Consider the following 24,468-nt stretch of genomic DNA (forward strand, 5'->3'; position numbering starts at 1 on the left):
CGCCGAGCCTGCAGTGCTGCATTTTTCTTGTAGCCGACTGCGGCAATGTTTTGTGTGCCTTGTTGCTCTTGGCAGGTGATGTCGAATCTAACCCAGGCCCTAACACTATCGAGGATGTGCTCGCTGAACTAAAAAATATTGACACCGCCAATTCATCGTCGTCGTTCTACTAGAACCACGAGAGCGCGGAATGCGCGCGCGAGCTGGCCTTAAAAAAAAGAAGCTGAAGTGTCTGGCTGCGAATGCTCCGCTTTTGGGACTGCTACTGACGTCCGCTGCAGTCACCTACTCCAACCGAGCTGTACCACCCGTGACATCTGGTGGAGGTGCTGGGTAACGCATTCCATGTCTCGGACTCCCCCAGCAAGCAGGGATTTAAGTGCTCGAGGGTCATCTGCCATCGAGGTGACGCCTGTACACCACGGCAGCCGCCGGCTCCAAGGCCTTCAACCCGAGTTTGGGCTTCTAGAGTCTCGCTCAACCCAAGCGGTTCGTTCAGCGCCATCGTCGACGACCGTCCAGCCCGAAATAGGCATGCAGACGACGATTAGTTCACCTTCTGTTGTGCTGCAGCAGCCTCGGGAGCCACCGATCTTCCAAGGTTCTCCAGGCGAAGACCCGGAAGACTGGCTGGAGAAATTTGAACGCGTGGCCCGGTACAACAGATGGGCGGAAGACTCCAAGCTTCAACACGTGTTCTTTTCGCTGGAGGGCGCAGCTCGTACGTGGTTCGAGAACCGGGAGTCGTCCATAACGACGTGGAACGTATTTAAAGACCAGTTCCTGAAGGATTTCACCACGGTGATTCGAAGAGAACGGGCCGATCTGCTCCTTCAGTCCCGAACCCAGCTACCAAATGAAAATATACTGGTATACTTCGAAGAGATGGCAAAGTTATTTCGTCGAGCTGACCCGGACATGACAGAGCAGAAGAAACTCCGGTACCTTATGCGAGGTGTCAAGGAGCAAATCTTTGCCGGACTGGTTCGCAATCCACCGAGCACGGTCGCAGAGTTTCTGTCGGAGGCAACCACCATGGAAAAGACACTCGATATGCGGTTGCGGCAATACGAGCGTCAACCTTTGGCCATGACTGCGGCAACCACGGACATCAGTAACACCCACATGCTTCGCGAAACCGTACGAGCTATCGTTCGCGAGGAGATCCAGAAGCTGTTCCCGGCTACGCCGCCTGCGCCAACGGTTACTGCTCTATCCGAGGTTATTCGGGAAGAGGTGCAACAGGCGCTTACAACACCAGCTCCCTTTCAGCCGTCCACAGCCCCACCACAAATGACATACGCCGCTGTTGCTCGTCGCGCACAACCGCCGCCGACTCGTCTTCAGGAAACCCCGGCCTCTTTTCGGCCACCACCACCTGCTCGTCCTGCTCCATCGTATCCCCGTAAAAGTGACATCTGGCGCACTCCCAACTACCGTCCTCTCTGCTATCACTGCGGTGAGCCGGGCCACCTGTACCGCAACTGCAGGTATCGTCAGATGGGCCTGCCGGGGTTCCCTGCAGATGCACCACGTCCGCAGCCTGGGCAGCGACCCAGAGAAATCAACGATTATCTGGCCGAATCTGCCGGTGGGACCCGCAGGTCGCCATCCCCACGTCGTCGGTCTTACGGTGACTTTCCTCGAGGAAGGTCGCCAAGCCCCCGCCAGGAAAACTAAAAGCAGCAACCTTTGAGGGGGAGGTTGCTCACCGACGAAATGTAACAGACCCTCCTACGCCGCAACTAGGTGGCCACCCGATGCCACGACCGAATGCCGTCCAACACCGTGAAACGCCGACTCAACGGGAATGCCACCTGACGTATCGAAATGAACCCGCGCCGCACCGCAGCCGTGACCGAACACCGCGCCGTACCGCTCACACGCCGTCTACGACAGCAAACCTGAGCATTTCCCTCGACGGAACAGACGTCACTGCACTCGTCGACACAGGGGCGGATTACTCTATCCTCAGTGGAAATTTCGCCGCCACTTTGAAAAAGGTCACCACTCCGTGGATGGGCCCACAGATTCGTACAGCCGGGGGTCACTTAGTTACACCGACCGGGACTTGCACATCAAGAGTAGCAGTTCAAGGCGCAACCTACCTGGCAACGTTCGTTATACTCGAACATTGTTCACATACGTCATTCTCGGGATGGATTTCTTGACCGAGAATGGAGCGGTCATCGACCTCCAGTCAAAGGCCGTGTGTTTCTCCACAGAGAACGCAATACACAGAGATCCAGACCATCCGACCGCACTTTGCATCCTGGATGACCACGTCACCATCCCACCTCGTTCGAGTATTATGGTTTCTGTCGGCGCCAAGACTGTGCGGAATTTCGAAGGCGTCGCGGAAGGCAACCAGATCTTGCTTTTTGCCAGGAGCCTTGCTGTCGCCAGAGGAGTCGTTAATCTCGTCGACGGAGAAACAGAAGTGCTGATAACCAATTTCGGTGGTGCACACCAACATCTGAACGTGGGAACCGTTGTGGCTCACGTTGATGCCATCGCCCATGTCAGCAGCACACCCAGTATTTCCACAATGTCGTTGTCGCAAGAGCAGAGCCCAGTCACTGGTTTCACGTTCGACGTCAATCCAGCACTCTTCCCGACGCAGCAACAACAAGTTAAAGATCTTCTTCTGCGCTACGGCGACATCTTCTCGGTATCATCGCGTGTTGGACGAACTCACCTAGCGAAGCATCGCATTATTACGGACGATAACGTGCACCCTCTCCGACAGTCCCCCTACCGAGTGTCTCCCGCTGAACGCGACGCTATTGGCCGCCAAGTCAAGGAAATGCTCCGCGACGACGTAATTCGTCCTTCCCGGAGTCCCTGGGCAGCGCCAGTCGTCCTTGTGAAGAAGAAAGACGGAACATTGCGGTTCTGTGTAGACTACCGTCGCTTAAACAAAATCACCAAAAAGGATGTCTATCCTCTCCCCCGGATCGACGACACTCTGGATCGCCTTTGTAGCGCTAAATACTTTTCTTCGATGGACCTCAAGTCAGGTTACTGGCAAATTGAGGTCGATGAGCGGGACCGTGAAAAAACAGCTTTTATTACTCCAGATGGCCTGTATGAATTTACGGCCATGCCCTTTGGACTGTGCTCTGCACCGGCAACTTTCCAACGCCTCATGGATACCGTCCTTGCCGATTTAAAATGGCAGACGTGTCTCGTCTATCTTGACGATGTTGTCGTCTTTGCCCCGACTTTCCAGGAGCATCTTCACCGCCTCGAATTGGTCCTACAAGCAATAAGGTCTTCTAGACTCACGCTCAAAAATGAGAAATGCCACTTTGCATATACAGAGCTGAAGTTCTTAGGGCACGTTGTGAATCAAGCCGGTGTTCAGCCTGATCCTGAAAAAACAACAGCTATTGCACATTTTCCGCCGCCGCAAGACCTGAAAGCTGTCCGCCGTTTACTTGGATTGTGCGCGTATTACCGTCGCTTCGTGAAAGATTTTGCTCGCATTGCCGAGCCGCTGATGCGCCTAACAAGGTCGGACACACCTTTCACATGGGAAGCAGCGCAAGAAAATGCATTCCGCAGCCTTCAAAGTTTCCTGCAGGCGCCTCCCGTTCTGGCTCACTTCGACGTAAACGCCGACACGGAGCTCCATACTGATGCCAGCAACATCGGCTTAGGTGCTGTCCTGGTCCAGATCCAAGCAGGTCAAGAACGGGTCATCGCTTACGCAAGTCGATGTTTGTCACCAGCCGAATCAAACTATTCCGCTACCGAGAAAGAATGCCTTGCCATTGTATGGGCCACTTCGAAATTCCGACCGTACCTTTACGGCAAAAATTTTAAGGTGGTGACCGATCATCATGCCTTATGCTGGCTCGCAAGCCTTAAAGACCCGTCCGCTCGCCTCGTCCGATGGAGTCTGCGGCTCCAGGAATACGACATGACTGTCGTGTACAAATCCGGGCGCAAGCACTCTGACGCCGATTGTCTGTCCCGCCCCCCCAGTAGATCCTTCTACCGACGCCTGTAATGATGACGACATCTTACTGACTGCTCTCAGCGCCTCCTGCCTCGCTGACCAACAATGCGCCGACCTCGAACTTCGAGACGTAATGGAATTTCTCAACGGCAGCAACACGACCGCCCCACGCGCTTTCAGGCGCGTGTTGCCATCTTTATGCATCCGCAATGGTCTTCTGGTCAAGAAAAATTTCGCTCCAAACAATACGCAATACCTAATCGTCGTACCGCCTAGCCTGCGCAATGAAATCCTCCAAGCCTCCCATGACGAACCCACTTCTGGACATTTGGGCATAGCCCGTACGCTAGCCCGAATCCAAGAGAATTACTACTGGCCTCGTCTCCGTGCTGATGTCACTCACTACGTCAGAACGTGCCGAGCCTGTCAGCGTCGCAAGGTACCGTCAACCAAACAAGCTGGGTTCTTGATGCCCATTAGACCACCCACAAGGCCCTTCCAACGAACAGGAATGGACATGCTGGGTCCGTTCCCACGTTCGAACTCTGGCAACAAATGGATAATTGTCGCGACGGACTACCTTACCCGCTATGCAGAAACGTCAGCTCTACCCAGCGGCACCGCTTTAGAAGTCGCTAAGTTCTTCGTGCATCAGATCGTACTCCGCCATGGGGCACCTGAAGTGCTGATCACTGACAGAGGCCCTGCGTTCATGGCTGAGCTGCTGCAGGAGATCTTGGTTTACAGTCATACCGACCACCGCCGAACAACGTCGTACCACCCTCAAACGAACGGGTTGACTGAAAGACTGAACCGAACCCTTTCTGACATGATTTCCATGTACGTCGATATTGAACACAAAACGTGGGACGAAGTGCTTCCTTATGTCACCTTCGCCTACAATACGGCCATGCAAGAAACAACGCAGATGTCTCCATTCCAACTCGTCTACGGCCGTGCAGTGACGACGATGCTCGACGCAATGTTACCACATCTGGACGACTCTAGCCTTCACACTGATACCTACACGTTCCTGGAACGCGCCGAAGCTGCTCGCCAACTGGCCAAAGTTCGAATTCAGGACCAACAACTTCGAGATGCAGATCGCTACAATCGGCGCCGTCACGACGTCCATTATGCGCCTGGCGACCGTGTGTGGGTGTGGTTCCCCATTGACGAGGACTGAGCGAAAAACTCCTCCATCGCTACTTCGGACCATACCGCGTGGTCAGGTCATTGGGCGACCTCAACTACGAGGTCATTCCCGATGGATTTCAGAAGTCCCGACGGTCCCCGTGCCCTGAAGTGGTTCACGTGGTCCGCCTGAAGCCTTATCACGATCGGTAGCCTCGCCCACTAACCCCGTTCAGTCCTTCCGACCTCTCCACTCACTCCCAGCATCGGGACGATGCTTCTTTTTGCCGGGGAGTAATGACACCGCCAATTCATCGTCGTCGTTCTACTAGAACCACGAGAGCGCGGAATGCGCGCGCGAGCTGGCCTTAAAAAAAAGAAGCTGAAGTGTCTGGCTGCGAATGCTCCGCTTTTGGGACTGCTACTGACGTCCGCTGCAGTCACCTACTCCAACCGAGCTGTACCACCCGTGACAATATATCCGCCGGTCAAACCACGCTCATTTCTGAAATACAAGACCTCAAAACTCAGGTCAATTCCACTGAAGTTGCCATAGCCAGCTTGACTAAGCGAATGACCGATCTAGAGGCCCATTTCCAAGCTTTTTCAGATCTTCAAACCGATTTCGAAGCAATGAAATCTGAGAGTGCTGGGATTGCTAGACATTTAGACATTCTAGATGCGCGAATTGAGGATGCAGAAAATCACTCGCGTCGCAATATCTTATATTCTATGGTATCCCCGACACTAACCCATCCGAAAACTTTGCAGGCTCTGAGGAAACGGTCATCAACCATTGCTGTCAGAACTTGAATATAACAATTAACCCTGAGAACATTGAACGCGCCCATCGCCTTGGGCGTTACAAATCTGACCACACTCGTCCAATCATCGTCAAGTTTAGTTCATCTAAAATTAAAGATGCCATATTATCGAATGGTCATAAGTTTAAGGAAACTAACTTAAGCGTCGGCGAGGACTTTTCCCTCAAAGTACGAAATGCGCGAAAGCACCTAGTCACGTTCGCTAAAGAAAGGACAACAAAATTTGCTCTGAACTTTAAGACATTGCATTTGGTCCCAAGCGCTACGTGTTCGATGAAACCATGAAAGCAGTCAAAGAAATAGTAACTCGTCCCTCACAATCAGATTAGCAATCACCTCATCACGAACCGTCTGGAAACCGTACCAAGAACCCTTCTTTATCTAGCCTCTCGCTCTCCATTATATGCACTAACATTCGTAGTTTTATTCCGAAGCATAAACTTATTTCTAGCCTTGCTTCGTCATCAAGCAGCAACATACTTATTCTAACTGAGACATGGCTGAGCAGTGACATAATAGACAACAAAGTACTGACTGATCTACCAAACTTTAAAGTTTTTCGGAAAGACCGTAAAGATTCATGAAGAGGGGGTGTACTCATTGCTGTCAGCCATGATTTATCATGTTCCCTAATACAAGATTCATCCGACCTCGAAATGTTGAGGCTAATCTTTCACGTAGCACCAAGCACAGTTTTACCAGGAGTTTTTGTTATAGGCCCCGACATAGTATCCAGGGTTTTTGCCGCCAGCTTAATAACGTACTAAGTCAACTGTCCACAAAGCATCCTAATTCACATATCTTTTCTTTGGCGATTTTAATTTTTCGAAGATTGACTGGCATAACCAGCCTGCACCTATAGCTAACAATAGAGAAACAAGGGAATTCCTAGATTTTTGCAACAACCTCAACCTTACTCAGGTAATACTTGAACCTACCTGCGTAACACCGAACTGCGCATATATTTTAGATCTCTTATTAACCAATCACCCAGACAGCGTACAGCCCATTACATACCTACCTGAAATAAGCGACCACAAAGTAATTCACACTAACCTTCTCCTTACACCAAACCGGCACCGCAAATACCATAAAACCATCCATCTTTATGACAAAGGGAATTATAACGTCATAAATAATGAACTTAACACGTTTTTTCAAGTTTTCTCGTCATGTTTTCATTTCCGCAGTGTTAAAAAAAATTGGTTGCTGTTCAAAGACAAACTAGAAAGTCTTAACTAATAGATTCATCCCCCAAATTAGTTTTCGCTCTAATTCACAAAAGCCATGGTTTACTAAAACACTGAAACGTTTGGAGAACAAAAAGAAGCGCTTTTACCGTTCAGCCAAGTCTCAGGGGACGCATAGCGCATGGGTAAAATATCGCGAAACTGAAAGATCATATCTCGCTGCTATTTCTAATGCCAAGCATACCTTTTTTAACTCGGACTTGCCGAATATGCTAACTAGTAACCCCAGTAAGTTCTGGCAAGTTATCAATCTGCATCACGCACCAAAAATAACCCTCACCGATGAGTCAGGCACAGTTTTCACTGATGCTGAGTGTGCTGCCATGTTTAGCTCTGCCTTCTCATCTGTATTTATGAAACTGATATACCGCCATCATTTTCAGCACCACCCTCAATGATAAATTATGCTATGCCACCAGCTGTCTCCACGTCATTAGGCATTTCGTGCCTAATTGAAACCATGAAAATTTCATCTTCATCCGGTACTGACAATATTAACTCAAACCTTTTGAAAGATAACAAGGATATTTGTATGCAATTTTTATGCTTATTTTTCTCACGGTCACTGTTATCAGGTCAACTACCACGCAATTGGAAAAGCGGTAAGGTCGTTCCAGTCTTCAAATCGGGTAAAAAAAATTCACCGCTTAACTACCGTCCCATTTCCCTTACCAGCGTACCCTGCAAACTCGTGGAACACGTCATCTACTCCAATGTCATGAGCTTCCTCAACTGTCACAACTGTTTTCATCCTGCGCAACACGGTTCTCGAAAAGGCTTCTCATGCGAAACACAGCTGGCCATTTTTATTCATGATCCGCATGCTAATCTTGACTCTAACCTACAGACCGATGCTATTTTTCTGGACTATGCAAAAGCGTTCGACAAGGTTCCTCACAAACGCTTACTACTAAAACTCATATTTGAACCTCCCCTCTACGAGTACGCTAACATTAATTACAAAACACTGAGTAGTAGAAGGCATCAGAAAATACAGATCTGCTGCAAGATTTATCACAACAATAGATTCTCATCAATTACAATTGAGAAAAGTAGCTCTTTTGGGGATTTGAAGGCTACCTGTTTGTGTTGATTTAATAAGACCGGCAGATTGTGCTTCAATTATTGCAATTTGTACTGAGTGAGAAAGTATGGGACTAACCGGGGTTCGGAAATTCGAGTTAAAAAAGAAGTAGCTCTAGGTTGCAGCAATGCCATCGAACGAAGGAAACTCTGGCTGTCATGCTGAGAAAAATAGAAAGCATGTAGCAATCGGTGTTCATAGTGATAGTCAAAACTAATAATATTGTATTTTGCAAAGAGATGTCTTGTCGTAGAGTGATGACCAATATTGGCTAAGCAGCGAAGGTACCTTTTTTGCAGAACTATTATCTTTTCAATATTTGCTCTTGTGGTGCTTGCCCGCGCCAAACTGCAGTAGCTCATGTGCGGGGCAAATAATGCGTTATATAACTGAAGTTTAACTTCTTGCAGCAGAACAGTACGACATCGCGACATAGCTCCAGTCACTGAAGAGATTTTCCTTGCAACATAGTTGACATGAGTGTCCCAACTTATATGGCACGAAAAATAGACACCGAGAATTTTGTGAGTATCGACAAGGTCAATATTTTTATCTTGAATCATTAGAGAATTTTCTAGAATGAATTTCTTATTTCTGGCTCGAAATAAAATAGGTTTCGTTTTCTGGATGTTTATTTCTATGCGATTTAATTGGGACCAGACAGACATTTTTCAAGTACATTATTGCAATGTGACATGAGGGCATTGGGATCATTACCAGAAATAAGCACAGCACTGTCATCAGCATATACAGTGGAACCCAGTTCATACGATTTTCACCGGACCGCGAAAAAAAAAAAAAAACAGCCGGGAAAACGCAACAGTGAGGAAAGGTCTGAAAATTAATGAAAACAGTGCAGCTTTGCCTTGAAACAATTTATTTCGACATCAAGTGAGCTTAGGTCTTAAAAAAATCGAGAATGGTCGATTGCCGTTTTTTCCGCTCGCTGGAAAACACGTGTTTCTCGATGGCCTGGAAAGCCGCATTGCTCTCAGCGTCGCTTTGAGGTGCAACGTACCTGCGGAGGAGGTCCAGAGCCGCGACGGCTTCTCCAAAGCTTGGGTCCGCCAACTCCCCGGAATCATGCGGCTCATGCTCCTCGTCGTGATCACAGTCTGAGCCTTCACTCGCGACCGAGTCTGCAACGATCTCGGCGATACTCTGACACTCGCACATCACGACAGCAGCATCCACGGCGACGTAGTCGTCATACGTGACTCCCGTGGCACCCAGCGCATTAAAAGCTTCACTCAACTCTTGATCATGAGAGGCTGCTTCCGTCTCTTCAGCTTCCGTGGCAGTTTCCTCTCCGCCGTCCATGCGAAAGCCACACCGCACGAAGCAGTGCTGTGCAGTTGACGCGCTCATTGCAGTCCATGCTGAAGCGGCATTCCCTTGTATCTCGGCACGCTTCGAGACGATGCTGTTAAGCGTCGAGGGTGGCAGACCAAGATCCTTGGCGATGTCGACTCTTTTCCGCGCTGGCTGCCTGTCGACTGTGTTGAGAACATCCAGCTTTTCCTCGGGGGAAAGCGCCTTGCGCTTGCGCGACGCCATCAAAGGACGACAAATCACTCGCGGTGTTAGCGAGGCCCAACGAGGCGTAGGCAGCGTAGGTGTTGACAGGAGGACATGGACGACTCGGATGGGTTGAACCGCACAAACAAGAAAGACTGGATTGCTGTGGGCCCGCGGGTTTTACTCGCTTCGGCTGACGAGGCAGTGGCCATCTAGTGGCAATCTCTCCAACTCGCGTGCGGCTTTTTATGGCCTCCGAGATTACCCACGCGCGTGCAAGCGGTTGATCTCGGAGGCCATGGTCTTGTAGCCAATTTCGTAGCCAAGCCTGGCCAAGACTCGTCAAAATGGCGGTTGGCGCGCGTTGCCCGGCCGGGTTCGGGTTGCCAGGTTGCGACGTATCATGCGGGAACGTTTTCACAGCTACAACGTAACAGCGGGGTACCCAATACATTGGATCCTATGGGAGCTATGCCGGGACCGGACGAAAACGACGTAACAGCCGGGAAAACGCAGCAGTGAGGAACGTAACAGCAGGGTTCTACTGTATAATGAATTGTACACTGTTGTCAATATGAACTATGTCATTTATGTATAAGCTAACGTCCCTGTACACCCGGTTCTATCATACAAGTACTTAGGCATTACCTTGTATAGCGACTTGTCCTGGAGCACACACGCTACAAACATCATTTCGTCCGCTAATAAAACACTTGGATTTTTAAGACATCTCCGCCAGGCCCCTAAACATGTGAGGTTATTAGCGTACAAATCCCTTGTCAGACCAAAATTAGAATATGCCTCACCCATTTGGAACCCGCACCAAGCTTACCTTATAAATACATTCGAACCTGTCCAACACAGAGGAGCCAGATTCATTCATTCATCATATTCTTACGACATCAGTGTGCCAGCGTTGAAAGCTGAATCCGACCTAATGCTCTTATCATTTCGTCGCCGCATTGCCAGCCTTTGCTTGTTTCATAAATTTTTCCATAGTTCACTCGGCCGCGCACCCTATATTGTCCCTCCAGCCCGCATATCTCATCGCACTTGTCACCCTTTTCAAGTTTCCCAGCCTCGTGCCCAAACTACCACATTTGCCACATCATTTTTTTTCCCGTACTGCAGAAGACGAACAAACTAGCCAACGACATCGCAGCCATCACATGCTCATCCAACTTTGCCATTACTATTTTTAATTTACATTAATGACATAGCATCTAACATATCATCTAACGTGCGACTGTTCGCTGACGACTGCATAGTCTATAGAAGGATAGTCACCCCCCTTGATGCAGTTATTCTACAGACCGACTTAGTGCGCCTAAATGAATGGTGCCAGCTATGGCAGATGGAAATTAATATCAAAAAAACAATGTTGATGACCTTTTCCACGCGCACTAATATACCTTCTAATGTCTACACAATTAATGAGAATACAGTTGAAAGAACGGATTGTTTTAAGTACCTAGGTGTTTATCTCAGTGCAGATTTAAGCTGGAACACCCACATAAATCACATCACAAACAAAGCATTTAAGAAACTGGGACTCATCAAACGTCGTCTATATCTTGCCAACCCCGAGACAAAGCTTCGCGCGTATACTACACTCATAAGGTCAGCCTTAGAATATGCATCTTTAATATGGAGTCCAAGTAGTGTTTCATTAATTAACCGTCTTGAGTCTGTGCAAAATAAAGCTGTGAGGTTCATCCTTTCTTCATACTCACCGTATGAAAGCGTGTCATTATTGAAGCAAACTATCAGTATTCCCGACCTTATCACTCGACGCAAGTTCTCTCGTTTATCGTTTTTTCATTCCTTGTACTACGATGGCTCCCCGTTCACAGCTGATCGCATCGCCCCTGCCCATCATGTTTCATCCCGGTCTGATCATTCCCACAAAGTGCAACCCATCTTCGCACGAACACTGAAATATCAAACATCACCCTTACTATTATCTATGGCAGAGTGGAACTCGTTACCGGCCGACATAGTTTCTGAAACTGAGTTATCACATTTTCAAACAAAACTTTCATCGCACCTTGGCCTAGAAAATTCACCGTGATATTTTCAGTATTGTTGAAGCATTAAGTCTCATACGCTCAACCTATGTATCTTTCAGCGACTGCAGTGATGTGTACTTGCAATTTGTATATATAGTTATTCTTTGTATTTGTTAAGTACTGTGTGCCAATAATCTGTATTGTGTTGTTTTCATGCCCTCCCCCCCTATGTAATGCCCACTTGGGCCTTTAGGGTATTTAAATAAATAAATAAATAAATAAATAAATAAATAAATAAATAAATAAATAAATAAATAAATCATGTTTCGTTGTGTTAACACTTGCTTACCAAAATATATGCACCCACCCCTTATGCAATACCCATCGTGGGTCTTTAAGGTAATAAAATGAAATGAAACTAATGACACTGTACTACTCCAGGAAGACTTAGCTACTGTATCTAACTGGTGTTCAGAATGGAAAATGACACTTATTGAGACTAAATGCAAAGTAATGCGTTTTTCGCGTCGCGTCAATCCGTGCCCCGCTCCTTACACTATTTGTTCTTCCCTGCTAACACCGTTAACATCTTACAAATACCTCTGCGTCATTATAACGTCAAACCTAACTTGGAAAGCACATGTTACTTCTATCACCGCGTCCGCTAACGAAATTTGTCCTTGCCCCGACACCTGTTAAACTTCTGTACAAATCGTTTGTCCGCTCTAAATTAGAATATGCTAACTCAGTATGGGACCCTTTCACTAACTCTCTTATCAACGCCCTCGAAGCCGTACAGAACAGAGCAGCACGTTTCATCTTCTGTAACTATGATCGTTTGTCTAGCGTCACAGAAATGAAAAACACATTGTCACTAACCCCCTTCTCACTGCGCAGGAAAATATCACGCCTGTGTCTGTTTTTAAAATTTACCACATGAATTCCGCCCTTAAAGATACATTACTCAGGCCGCCAACATGTTTCATCCCGCTTAGATCACCCATGCAAAATTGGTGTTCCACAGTGCCGTACAAAATCCTGCATGAATGCATTCATTCCAAAAACATCGTTGGACTGGAACCACCTATCACGGGATATTGCACTTTCCAATGACTTTGATGAATTTAAGAAGAAGTTATCAACACATTATTGCTTACCATAGCTTTGGTTCCATTTCTTTTTCCTCGTATTCATGCGCATTCTTGCATACTTTTTTCGCCAGTTTTGCTGCGTTAATATTTGTACTAATGGTGGCATAATGCAATTTGCATCACTTTCCTTTTGTGTGATTTAGCGTTTCTTGGTATTTGTGTCATTTTTAACTCACTTCATGTTCCGGGTTTTTGAATTATGTATATTTTCCGGTATATTTTTAAAAAAATTTTTTACTGTATGCGTTGTCTTCTTTTGTAACAAGTTTATTTAAAAGTGTGTACCATCCCCTCAACAATGCCCTGTGGGCCATAAAGGTATTTGAAATAAATAAATAAATAAATAAATAAATAAATAAATAAATAAATAAATAAATAAATAAATAAGAAGAACTGCAGATTGGGCTGTTGGTGTTGATGCATAATGGTGGTTCAACAGTGCAAACACACAGAGATCAAGAAAGAGACGAGACACACAAACCAGCGCATCTCTTTCTTGGTCTGTGTGTGTTTGCACTGTTGAATCAGCATTATGCAGTAATTACTCATTGGCATCCACCGAAGTGCAGCCTAACGGCTACAAAAGAATTTTTTTTTCTTTAACGGCGAAGTTTCTGAAAAAGCCTGTGTGTGATTGCACTGTTGAATCAGCACTATGCAGTAATTACTCATTGGCAACCACCGAAGTGCAGCCTAACGACTACAAAAGAATTTTTTTTTCTTTAACGGCGAAGTTTCTGAGAAAGCTGTATAGCATTCCTTTGTAGCCGGTTGGCAGCACTTGTAGATGATGTCAGGACGGCGCGAAAAGAACAAGGACAAAAGGGGCACAAGAACACAACAGGACGGGCGCCAACTTGCAACTAAGGTTTATTCGACCAAACCCTTACATTCTATCACACAAGAATAAGATTGTAAACAACAATCAGAATTCAGGAAGTAGGTGCTACTTCTAACAGACCAGAAGATACATTCATCCATTCAGCCCTACACTCCTGATAAAAGCAAACATTTTTTTTTTTTGACTAGGTGCCAAGATTATCCGAGCGCAAAACCAACAGGAAAGCAATTCATCCTCACAACAAAGACGCATGCTTGGCCAAGGAAAACAGATCGCAATATCAAAATCCCTGCTTTAACACATCGTGTGATAATGAATGGATGACCAACAAATTCATGCTGACGCACCTACGGCGAAGATGCCGGAACGTGTTAACAACAGTTTTGCTTTGCCTGACATAGACATAGAAGAAGTAATCACTGCAGTCGGCAGCCTTTCAGCCGGCAAGGCGGCAGGACCTGATGCAATACCCGTTAGACTGATCAAAAACAACATTGATATACTAGCGATCCATCTACTACACATATTTAACCATTCATTGGCAAACGGAATATATCCTGACGAGCTGAAGGTTGCAAGGGTTGTACCTATTTATAAAGGCGGTGAGCGATCTGATCCGCGAAACTACAGACCAATATCGGTATTAAATGCAATCAATACAGTTTTTGAAAAGGTTCTTTGTAAACGTATACAAAATTTTCTAAATAAATATAACATTATATGTCATAATCAGCATGGCTTCAGGCCCCAAAGGTCAACGTCATCCGCAGTTCTTGTTCTTTCACAACTTATAAATTCTGCACTGCATAATAACAAGCTGGCCATAGTAGTATATTTAGACATATCAAAAGCTTTCGATACGGTTGATCACACAATACTACAACAGAAATTGGAAACCTACGGTTTAAGAGGGAAAATTCGTGATCTAATTAAAAGCTATTTTACAGGACGGAAACAATAAGTTGTCGTGAACAATTTAGCCTCACTACCGCAAAGCATTAATCTAGGTGTGCCTCAGGGCTCCGTGCTTGGGCCGCTATTCTTTTCCCTGTATATTAATGACCTTCCATCAACGCTGAAATATTCGAAAGCTGTAATATATGCTGATGACACTGCACTGCTTTTTACAGGGGAAAATTTAGTGGCACTTAAATGTATAATTAATGAAGAGCTTGGTGAAGTTTCGCAGTGGTTTAAAAGTAATCGGTTAACCCTTAATACTGAGAAAATAAAGTACACCGTGTTTCACTCGCGCAGGAAGAACATGAACTACGAACGTATATCTGTAACTATCGACAACACGACTCTGCTGAGGGTGCCTCAATACAAGTATCTTGGTGTCCTGTTCGCGTCTGATATGCACTGGAAAAAACAAATTAATAATGTTTGCTCCAAATTAGCCTATGGTTGTCATGTTTTACTAAAGGCCAGGGACTGCTTTGATCTTCCAATTCTACGCGTTCTGTATTTCGCCTTTGTGCACAGTCTTATCTTATTGCCCGGAAGCGTGGGGTGGTACATATAAAACATACCTAGATCCTGTTTCTCGCCTTCAAAAACGAGCTATTCGTATGATAACTTATTCAAATAATACACACCCCAGCAGGCCACTCTTTCAGCAGCTTCGTATCTTACCCCTATCAATGGCATATAAACTGAAGATAGCTGAAATAGTAAACAATGTAATAAAATCTAACAACCCCCTGCCCCTTAGTTTATTTAGATTACCAATGAAACAAACAAGAGCTGCAACTAACAATCTATTTAATTTACCACCTTGTTACAATATGTACGGCCGGAGACTCCTAGAATACAGTGGAGCCCATGTGTGGAATGAAATCCCGAATGAAGTTAAAGAAAAAATTAACTTTTCAGCATCTTTAAAACACTATTTAATTTCCATGGAAATGTAGGAATCAATTGTGTGTGTTAATCTTGAAGTTTTTTATTTTACACGGTCTGCGGTAGTATTGTGCTTGTGTTGTATTTGGACCCCTCACTAGCCGTAAAGGCTATGGGTCCAACCAACAGTTTGTGTACTGTTTCTGAGAATAAAGAAAGAAAGACTTCAAAAAAAAAAAAAAAAAACTCGGAAAAAATGGTGGACATGAAAACTTAAAAGCTTTGAGAAATCCTCTCAGCGTCAAAGAACTAAAGGTATTGGATTCCACACAATTCTCGTTTGGCTGTTGAAACACATTCAGGAACAACAAACTATGCAGAGAAAACTTCAACACATTAAAACCTGAAGACACCCTTCGAGAAAAGCCACCTCAGCGTCACTGATTGAAATGGACGGTTTGCTAACGCATGCGCTTCCCACTTTCTTAATAAAATATGCCTCTACTACTTCTCACTCAAACTTGTCTTTTCCACTCTTCAAAAAAATTGTTTTGTTTAGTTCCGGATGACACTCTTTGCAGGTTTTGCAGTGGTCTGCAAGGAAGCTTCCATATTGGTTGCGCACATTCCACAAGTGCTCACTGGCACGTTCATTGCGCTTGGGTGGATGCCAATGAGTAATTACTCCCTTATTACAAGTCTTCTCCACCTTAGGGGTTTCCCTTAAACATTTGACCAATACTGCGTTGTGTGCACCACGTGGCTGCAACCCAGCGACCGCAGCACAACAAAAACCTGGAACGACTTGTGCCGAAGTGCTGAAGCATCGGCTGCACGGGCGAGTGCTCCGGCAGGGGAAAACTGTTTTGGCATGCATCGGAGTGCTAGCTCCGGAAGCGTCGTGCGCTCGGGTTTTTTTCTTTTCAATTGTTTTACGTCTCTAGTAAATCTGCAGCACGTTGTACTAGTTATGACTCAACTTGTATTTACGAGGAGCGGTGTCAGCCAAGGGCTCCTAGTTTGAATGAACCGCAGCGGATGCCGACTTGTTCGAATTATCAGGAGTTTTCTGCCATCGAAATACACAAAGCTGTGCTGGGACGTGGGCGTCAGTTCGAATTAACTGTAAGTTCGATATAACCGAGTTCGAACTAACGAGCTTTTACTGTAATAAAAAAACATGCGGAGGATGCTTAACCTACTTTTAAGAATACAATGATAAGTTCATAGATTAATCGTGAGGAGTCCCGTACTGGCACTGCAGTGGGCTTCTGAGACCCAGGTTGTTCATCCCAATGAGCTGATGCTGGAGGGCATTGATTTTATCTCAATCACCACGGCAGGACTGAGTCTCACGACCACAGAAATGGTTTAAAGCTTGTGTTGGCAGCAGAGAGCACTAAGCATCAAAGTCTCGAGCACTACCACAGGATTCATATGCTCTTTTTTTTTTAAAAGAACTTGTGCCGACAGATTTTTCAGACATGGTTAATTTTCCGGACTTTGGGCAGCACCGCGTCATGTATCCATAGAGTCCATAAAGTCTGTATACAACAGTGGCTGAAAAACTGGACGTGTTGCAAATGGTTGCTCAATTTGTCTAACCTCATTGGACATGTCAAGTTGGGCATATGCAGTAAGCATGCATGCGCTGTAAATGTCACAAACACAATACATTTCCACCTGCACTCACTGAACCAGTTCTGTAAGTTGTGCCGTGAGTGCCAGTTCCGGCTGTTCAAGTGCAGGCCATGGTGTTGCCAGCAGATTGCAGCCAGCTGTGTGCTGCCCACCTCAGCCAACATCCCAAACCGTGTCAAGAACTTTCAAGCAGCACGTTGCAGTGAAGTGCTGCCACAAACCAGCCTCGATGCATAAGCACCTCAGGACAGCTGGCGCAAAATGCACATATGTTCTTTTACTGAACACTAATAATGCGTGTGCACGCACAGTTACAGATTGTGCGGTTTTAACAACAGTGTACGTCTGCTGCACGCACCTGTTTGCTTTCCAGTTAGCATGCCTCGTGTCCACTACGAGTGCGGCAAGGAAGTGCAGTGGATTAGTGAACAATAACGCGATAGTCGCCAGGTAGAAAAAGCAGACCAGCGAACAACCTGGTGGCCGCAATGCATCTCGTAACATGCTTGTAGACACAGTGAGTGTTCAGTGAGTGTTCTGCACATGCCCATTCGTTACCCGTAGAGTCGCTGAGTGTGAGCACCTAAAGAGTGCCTATTTGCATGCCATAGAGTAACTGCACATGCATGATTACGCTTTCGTAGCACTGTTGAATTTTAATTCTGCTATGTGAGAGTGATGTGAGCGAAGGCATGTGATAGAAGCGGCATGCTGGGAGGGGTCCAAGTGACGCGTCATAGGCACATGCCCTCCTGCCAGATGTGTCGCTGCACAAAGGCATGGGGTGCACTCTTCCATGGCGTGAACTTTCAGAGTCAAGTCGTATTGTTCTAACACGTGAAAGTGCAGCAGCAAAGCACCTGGAAGGCCTATGTATACTGCATGTATGCTACACCCCTAACGATGAAACTAGTGCCCCTGTATGCCTGAACATGCAACTGCCCTCGCATCGCCAATGGCAAAACCACCAGTCACAAAGTGTGCCCCACGAACCCTGACAAGTGGCAAATGGCTGCAAATAAGTCCCTTTAACCGTAAACAGATTTGTGTAAATGCCCTTCCCATGTGTGCCAATGTTATTAGGTTTTGTACAATACAAATTTCGGGTGATATGCAAGCAGCCCCATGAGATCTGTATCAGCGAGATTCCACTGTAAATGGGTCACTTTCCATGTTCTCGCCCATGTTTGCAGACGTGAGAACATTTATTTAAATATTCAAGTGTAGTGGGGGAAGGGAAAGGAACCTCTTCCATCAAATTACTCCGTAATGCGAAATTTGAACGCAGTTCTTTAGACATTTTACGTCAGCGGCATCTGTTATATAAAGAGCGAAACTGTAAAGGTACAAGAGCAGTGCAACCGATAGTGTAGAGTGCCAACTTGGCTTTCCTCCTCCTTCATGCTGCCCTCTGCATTCGCTCTTTATTCTGATGAGCTCGTTCACTTGGTTACGCCGAGGCACGCCGCATCTCAAGAGCTGAAAGTGTGTGGCCCCACCTGGAAGCGGTGCGTGTTCATGCGAAGGAAAGCCGACAGGTCTTGGGGGCTCTGCACCATGCGTGAGTAGGTGTCACGGCTGAAGCGGGAGGTCAGGTGGCCGTGCAAAGCCTCCAGGCTGGCTGAACCGCCCCGTGACCGCAGGAACCCCTCGAAGATGGATGTCAGCTGGTCACGTAGCCCAGAGTCCAGGGGCACTTCCTCCGCTACCTGGCAGCACCAGCCACTCATCATCAGCTCACATCCACACAAAAGTGTTTCAGCACAAGTGGCTGCCTCTGCTAGTGCTTCCAGTTTTCTTACTCTAATCTCCAACCACTGCATTTGAGAGCAGCCACTTTGTGAAATTAACAGCACCGCCTCCTTCTGTGCCACTTTTTGCCCACTAAAATGTATGTTTTTTTAAACCAAAACAAAGCTAGAGTGCCCCTCACAGGAAGCCCTCCAGTAGGTAATCCCAGTGCCACCTGCAATGCCACACTGGCACGTGCAAGGGCATTGGATACAAGGTTGAAGGGCATCTTGGGCACCAATGCACAGGATGGGGGGGGGGGGTTGGCTTTGTCAAAAGGAACTGCTCAGGTGCCCTTTACCTGCCCCCTATGAAATGCCTGTGCGACATCCTTACTACTGCCACCAAACATACAAGACTACTTTTCTAACCAATTCTCACATAAATGTTAGTGCAGATCTTTGAAGCCCCCCCCCCAATTGCAAGAAATACCAACCCACTTGGCTAATGGTCTCCCAAATGGAGATGAACTTGCTAATCCCGTCATCTGGCACCATCGGCACAATACTCTCTGTGGCTGTAAAACATCCTGCTCAACCACAAAATGCTCAGTGTGTGGAAATCTTACGGCCAGAATGCAAACAACTCCGAGAACTGATGGTAGGCCTGTTTAAATTCATGCCGCCAGACACCAACAAGCTTCACTACCGCCCTCGATGGTTCGGCTCCAGCTATACAAGGTCTTCCCAAGGTCCACGTACATCCCATGGTGGACAACACAAGGTTGCCACTGTGTCAACTTTAAGGGCACCTCTATGACATCATCATCAACCTGACTGCAGGGCCACTGCAGAGGTCCTCTATGACATGCTCAGCCCTTTAGCCAAAAGGAACAGGACACACACTGGGAGCTCTTCAACCACTGTTGGAAAAAAAAAAAATGTGCGGCAGGCTGCACTTCTGACGTTCCGGAGCTGAGCCCATTGCTACGGCTTTGACTGAGCAACACATACTTCCGTAAATTCTACAAACAGATGCCAGGCAAGGCATCATGGAAGCACTGGAGGAAAGACACTTAGGACTGCTTACATGTGGGAATGCACGCACAAGTAATGGCACCACCTTGAATGTCGTATGACCAGCGGTTATGCCACAGTTTTAATAACAAAGTCTGGGAAGTGCATATATTGTTGGCTCAAAACCCTGTCGCAAGCTGGCCTCCAACTTGACTAGCACATGTGCAATGAGAAATCATATGACACCATTCAGAACTCTGTAGTACAACAAACGGCTGCATCAGTTTTGGTATGAATGCCACCACCATGAATGATGCCACATGGAGGTCGTCCAGTCGGGAGTATGTAAATACGAAGGACATGTATAGGATTGCCTGATGTGTCAGTGCTCTGCCCACCATGTGTGTCATACGGCCGCTTGATGATATCACCCTATTTTTCTTGCCATCACTGGGATTTTCTGTACCATCTGCGTAATGGGACTAGTAATGCTTTCGCATTAAAGGACTGCAAACCTTCCCTCCGGTGACCAATGTCTTTTAACGGTATGTTGACTGCTTTAGAATTTTTGCAGAAAAGGCTCATTATGATTCCGACATGAACTGAACAGTGTAGACACAAGCTTAAAGTTTAAGATCAAATGTGAAAAAGAAAGCCGCCTTTCCTTTTTAATGTATAGAAAGCCTATGGACACCACAATGTACTTGAACTTTAATTCAAACCACATGGTTGCACACAAAGCCTCCGTCGTTGCCTCAATCACTAAATCTGCGTTTGCAAGAAGATCCGCAAAATGAGTTAAAAAGAATACGCCAGGAGCTTTTCAGCCAACGGTTATCTGAGATAAGAGCAAGTTATGCATCCGGTGACAACTGATCGCAAGCAAACATCCTATACATGCGTGGCATCAGCGAAGTGCTTTCTTGTGTTTTTTCAAGACCCGCCCATGTGCCATCAAACAAGGTGCGGAAACAGGTAATGAGCACTCAAGACACATGACCTGATGAACGTTTTCCAGGAGTTAGCCACAGGATGTCTTGCGTGAACTGTAATCATGCTTGCACCAGTGAGCTTGGTTTTCTGCATGTTCATATTTAGACCCACCATAATGCTCTGCCTGTCTGTCTGTCTAACTCATAGGTCATGCTTTGCAGTTCACCTCCTGAGTGACTTAGCAAGGCAATGACATCAGCAAATTGCAGATTATTTAGGTATTCTCCATTAACTCTTATCCCCAACAGTTCTACAATTCAGGCCTCGGAACACCTCCTGTATAAATGCGGTTAATAGCATTGGCGACATCGTGCCTCCTTGCCCGACGCCCTTCCTTATTGGAATTTTATTGCTGACTTTATGGAGGACTATGGTAGCTGTGCAGTTGCTATATATATATATATATATCTTCCAGTATTTTGACATAAGGCTATTCTACACCCTGATTCCGCAATGTCTGCGTGACTGCCGAGGCTTCCACAGAGTCAAAAGCTATCTCGCAAACAATAAAGGCTATATAAAGGGGTTGGTTATATTCTGTGCATTTCTCTATCACCGATTGATAGTGTGACTGTGATCTATTGTGGAATATCCTTTACGAAAGCCTGCCTGATCATTTGGTTGACTGAAGTGTAAGGTTACTGTGACTCTATTAGTGATTACCTTAGCAAATAGGTTGTAGGCAACGGACATTAAGCTGATCGGTCTGTAATTTTTCAAGTCCTTGATGTCTCCTTTCTTATGAATTAAGATAATGTTAGCATTCATCCAAGCTTCTGGTACGTAGAAGAACTGCAGATTGGGCTAGTTGGTGATGCATAGTGGTGGTTCAAGAGCATAACAGCACACACTCCGTGATACATTGCTGAACATATTCAGCAATGTATCACGGAGGACAACGGAGGACAACGATGAATGCGTGTTCCAAAATAAGTGTGGAATCATGACAGGATCCTTTCTGTAACTGTTAACCTACTACCTGAGTAGCACGTTTGTTGAGTGGGATGGCCGACTTTATATGTAAAAATCGGGTGTGTGCATAGGTGCTAGGTGTTCTGTCGTGGCCGAGAGAAGACACGCCGCACGAGCGAGGGCAGGAACGAGTGTGTTTTATTCCACGACGCCTCTGCTTTTATAGCATGTGCCGAGACGGTCCTACGTCATAGGCACGTGCTTGAACTGATAACGTATCACATTCTTCCCTTCTTAGTGAAACAAAAGTCATTTTAATTACTACTATCTCTTCTTCCTGAAGTCTTCTGTAGTGTATCTCTCGGGAGGGTTTCGCGCACGGGTGCTTCGTCGCAATGCTACTGCTGATGACTGGTTTCCTGTAGGGGTAGGCTCCTCATGTGCTGTGCCATTAGATCTGGTCTCGCCGCGCTCTGGACGCCCTCCACCTGCCACTGCTTGTGGGTCCTGTGGTGGTCTTGGTAGCAGGGCCCGAGGAGTCTGTTGGTCGGCGGACACCCTTGGCTCTGAAGAGGTCCCCCGAGTTGGATCTCTTCTTGGAGAAGGTTGGCTCTGCACTTCGATTGTCCGATCCAGGGACCTGGAAAAGACCTCTTGAGAAGACAAATCTTCGGAAACCCATCGCGGATCTTCTGAACCTCCTAGACCATTCGCCCCATCTTTCTCCTGACCGGTTAGTGCTGTCGTATGATTGGTGGCTTCAGTCCATACGCTGGTCTTTCTGGTCCGCAGGTGATCAACATGAGTGAACTGTAGTCGGCCTTGAACCCTAATCATGTACGTGACTGGGCTGACAACTTGTTCAACAGTACCTTCAAGCCACGATACAGGCTCACCACGTGTAGTTTTCACGTAGACTGCATCGCCCACGGAGAAGGATTCAGCGCATCCTCTTCGGTCGTTACGTTGTTCCGTGTCTAGTCTCTGACGCTCCGCCATGTCCCCTGCAAAACTTGGTTTGAGAAGAGACAAAGTAATTCGGGGCAGAGGCTTGAGGAAAACTTCAGCAGGCGTCCGCAAAGTCATCGAATGTGGGGTGTTTCGATAACAAAAAAGAAATTTATTCAGGCGGTCTTGTACTGTACTCTTTACTCTCTCATTTTTATCGTGCAGAACCTGTTTTAGGAGCGCTTCCTTCGTCGTTCTTATGAGTCTCTCTGCGGCTCCATTTCTAGGAGGTTCAGATGATCCGCGATGGGTTTCCGAAGATTTGTCTTCTCAAGAGGTCTTTTCCAGGTCCCTGGATCGGACAATCGAAGTGCAGAACATGTTTTAGGAGCGCTTCCTTCGTCGTTCTTACGAGTCTCTCTGCGGCTCCATTTGAAGCTGCTTCGCAGCAAGTTCTTTTTCGAGCGCAATCTTGCAAGCTTTTTCAAAGGTTAAGTTTTCCGTTGCGAACAATATCCTCTGAGTCTCTTGGTCGCGCAATCCTGCCACCAGGCGATCCCTCAAAGCATCATTCAGAAACGCCTTGAACTCACAATTACGCGCCAGATGTTTAAGTTCCGTCATGAATTCCTTGACGCATTCTCCTTCCTGCTGCGTGCGTTTGTTGAACTTGCAACGTTCGGCTATTACTGAGTACTCGGAACTGAAGTGTTGTTCAAGTACCTTCTTTATGTCTGCGAAGGTCTTGTCAATAGGACTGTCAGGGACTAGAATTTTCTTGAGCTCCCCGTACACTGTACTGCCTACTACGTTCAAGAACAAGCTCAACTTCTGGGATGCTTAGGAATGGCAGTAAAGAAATCTTGTTTTCATAAAATGATGCCCAGTCTCTTAGCCCAGGCAGACAGATGTAGGGAAGCTGGTTTCCCAGACTCAGTTCTTGTTTCGAGTGCAGACAAAGTCCGCCGTTCCCTGAAATCGTCTGCAAGTACCTCGGGGCTGGAAAAGGGTTCGGAAGAAGGGAGAAGAAGGGTAGTGGTTATGCCGTATGTCCACAAGCTGTCGCACCGGATTAAAACGGTGGGGAGCAAGCATGGGGTAAAGGTTCTGTTCTCTGCACCTAACAAACTAGAAAGAGTGGGGGCGGCGGTTCAAAGAAGGCATGAAGGGCACAGAAGAAATGCTTGCAGCATAAACCATGAAAATAGATATGTTTCCTGCAAGACACGCGTAGTGTATCAAATTCCCCTGTCCTGTGGCCTTACATACATAGGACAGACTGGCCGCTGCGTTAACGTGCGGCTCATGGAGCACGCTAATTCTTTAACGAAGAAAGAAACTAACCTAGCTAAACATTGTTTCACGTGCAAATGCAGGCCGTTTCTTGATGACACTGATGTCCTGTTCGTTCATTCTGACCAGCGCACTCGAGAAGTAGCTGAGGCATTTCATATTATCAGAAAAAGTGAAGGATGCATGAGTATGCCATCTGTTTCATTATCGCCTCGAGAAATCAATATGCTACATAGTGGGTAGCGGTCCAGCGGATGCACACGTGCTTTTAAAGCGGTTTTTACCATGTACTATCACTAGGTGTCTTCTTGACATTG

The 24,468-nt window shown here is 46.6% G+C and overlaps 1 protein-coding gene across 3 annotated transcripts in view; it reads right to left on the reverse strand.

Annotated features, from left to right (window-relative positions):
- egl (Egl_like_exo domain-containing protein) overlaps positions 1-24,468 on the reverse strand; it is a 216,822-nt gene that overhangs the window by 152,430 nt on the left and 39,924 nt on the right. For 2 of the 3 annotated variants that reach the window (XM_077639463.1, XM_077639462.1), the window contains exon 3: positions 18,758-18,967. The exons of the other annotated variant lie outside the window; for it this stretch is intronic. In XM_077639463.1, coding sequence (XP_077495589.1) covers positions 18,758-18,967 — 210 coding nt within the window. The remainder of the gene's footprint in view (positions 1-18,757; positions 18,968-24,468) is intronic. 3 annotated transcript variants of the gene reach the window in all.

Source organism: Amblyomma americanum, chromosome 10 (assembly GCF_052857255.1).
Source record: "Amblyomma americanum isolate KBUSLIRL-KWMA chromosome 10, ASM5285725v1, whole genome shotgun sequence".
Taxonomy (NCBI): domain Eukaryota; kingdom Metazoa; phylum Arthropoda; class Arachnida; order Ixodida; family Ixodidae; genus Amblyomma; species Amblyomma americanum.